Source organism: Corapipo altera, unplaced genomic scaffold (assembly GCF_003945725.1).
Source record: "Corapipo altera isolate COAL_440 unplaced genomic scaffold, ASM394572v1 59557, whole genome shotgun sequence".
In the NCBI taxonomy this organism is placed as follows: domain Eukaryota; kingdom Metazoa; phylum Chordata; class Aves; order Passeriformes; family Pipridae; genus Corapipo; species Corapipo altera.
The window spans coordinates 1-2,277 of NW_020888589.1; the positions used below are offsets into that span (position 1 = coordinate 1).

General features: G+C 65.3%; 1 protein-coding gene across 1 annotated transcript; it reads left to right on the forward strand.

The window, feature by feature from the left end:
* Positions 1–488: 488 nt before the first annotated feature.
* On the forward strand, positions 489–2,059 carry LOC113942008 (pleckstrin homology-like domain family B member 3; the record flags this gene model as incomplete). Its single annotated transcript, XM_027633142.1, has 4 exons — positions 489–632; positions 1,019–1,196; positions 1,547–1,632; positions 1,856–2,059. Coding segments are annotated over 4 exons (612 nt in total), but the record flags the coding sequence as incomplete, so codon positions are not given.
* Positions 2,060–2,277: the final 218 nt, after the last annotated feature.

Below are 2,277 nucleotides of genomic sequence, written 5' to 3' on the forward strand. Positions count from 1 at the left end.
GGGGGTGGGCGTGGCCTTTTGGAGGGGTGTGGCCTGGGTGGGTGTGGTCTTGGGTGTGGCCCATGGGTGTGGCCTCGGCGTTGGCGGGATAACAGAGGCACGGTGGGGGGTGTGGCTGCAGGGAAGGAGGCGGGGATAAAGGGGTCATGGGTGGGGCTTGTGGTGGTTGTGGGCGTGGTCTCAGAGGGCGTGGTCTGAAGTGGGCAGCGTGGCTGGGGTGGGTGTGGTGGTAGGGAAAGGGGTGTGGCCTGGGAAAGAAGGTGGAGGGGGTCTTTGGGGTGTGGCCTGTGGAGGGGGTGGGGTTTGTATATTTTGGGGTGGAGTTTGGGTGGGGCATGTTCTGGGATGGGCGTGGCCTGGCTGTGTGATTGGAGAGCTGATGGGAAAGGCGTGATCTTAAGAAGGGGTGTGGCCTTAGGAAGGGGTGTGGTCAGGTGGGTGGGGCTTGGAGGGGTGTGTCTTTCTCACATCTCCCCCTCCCCCCTCAGGAGGCCCGAAGAGCTGCCAAAGCCCCGCCCACCCCAACTGAGGCCCCACCCACCCCAAATGATGCCCCACCCACCCCGACTGAGGCTCCACCCCCTCCGCCATCGGTCACACCCCCTCCGGCCCCAGCCACACCCCCTCCTGAGGTGACCCCCCACTGGGTTTGGGGGAATTTGGAGGGGTTTGGGGGCTTGCGGGGGGCACCTTGGGGCGCTCGGGGATGTTTGGGAGGCTCAGAGGGGGATTCCTGGGGGGCTCTCAGGGGTCTGGGAGGGATTTTGGGGTGCAGCCCATGGGTCTGGGGGGCCTGCAGGGTCTCGAGGGAGTTTGGGGACCCCTGGGGTGGGGTTTTGGGGCTGGAGGAGCGAGGTTGGGGGTCCCCTGACCAGTCTAGGGAGGGGGGGGTGGGCTGGGGGGGTGGGTGGAGTTTCAGGGAGGTCTTTGGGGGCCTGAGGGGGCGGGGCTGGGTGGGGTTCGGGGTCTCTGATCCCCATTTTTGGGTCCCTGACCCCCCATTTTTTTTGGGGTGCAGCCAGACCTGCTCTGTGCCCTGCGGGCCCGGGGGCACCGCCCCGAGGCTGTAGGGGGGCTGTGGGTGCTGGGGGGGTCCCTGAGGGGGCCCCTCACCAAGATGGGGGGACGCATCAAGACCTGGAGGCGCCGCTGGTTCCACCTCGACCCCCACAGGAGGGTCCTGGCCTATTATGGGGGTATGGGGGGGGATTTTGGGGGGCACGAGGGTCTAGGGACATCGGGGAGGGGTCTTGGGCGGGTTTGAGGGGGTCTTGGGGTGGCTGGGGGGCATTTGAGGGGGTCTGGGCGATTCTGGAGGGGGCTACGGGTGGGTTTGGGGGCCATAGGGGGTTCTGTGGGGGTTTGAGGGGTTAAGGGGCGCTCTGGGGTCTCTCTGTGTGTTTTAGGGGGCCATGGGTGTCTGTAGGGGTCTGGGGGGGGTTATGGAGGGCTCTGGGGGGTCTGTTTGGGTTCGGGGGGATTCTGAGGGGCCGAGGGATCTTTGTTTGTTTCGGGCTCTCCCCTGACACCCCCGTGTCCTCCCCAGACCAGGCGCAGACGAAGCTCAAGGGGGTCATTTACTTCCAGGCCATCGAGGAGGTTTGGTACGACCCCGGCAGAGTGGCTGGAAAGGTGTGGGAAGGGGGGGGCTGTGGGGCTGGGGGGCACCTATGGGACCCACTGACAGGGTTCTATGGGACTTAGGGGTCTCTATGGGGTTGGTGGGTTCCTATGAGGCAGAGGCACCTGTAGGACCCACCCAGGGGGTTCTAAGGGGCTGGGGGCACTTGTAGGGCCTGCTCAGGGGGTGGTCTCTGGGTCTGACCCCCAAAATGTCCCCTCCCCTTCCCCCCAGAGCCCAAACCCCCGCCTGACCTTCTGCCTCAAGACCTACGAGCGGCTCTTCTGGCTCGTGGCTCCCTCGGCCGAAGCCCTTCGGATCTGGATGGACGCCGTGCTCACCCTCACCCGCGGCGGGGGGGGCCTTCTGAGCCCCCTCAGAGCCTCCCCAGAATCCCCCCAAAATCTCCCCAAAATCCCCTCAAAATATCCCCCCTGAAATCCCCCCAAAATCCCCCAAACCCAACATCCCCCCCAAACCCAACTGGGAGCGATGGGTGGCCCTTTTTTCCCCTCTCCCATTTCCCACCCTCTTCCCCCTCATGTTTCCCACCCTTTCCCCCTTCCCTCCGAAGAACCACGTGGGAGCCCCGACCCTTACTGGGAGCACTGGGAGCACAGGAAGCCCCCACTTCATCCCCCGGGATCCCACCTGGT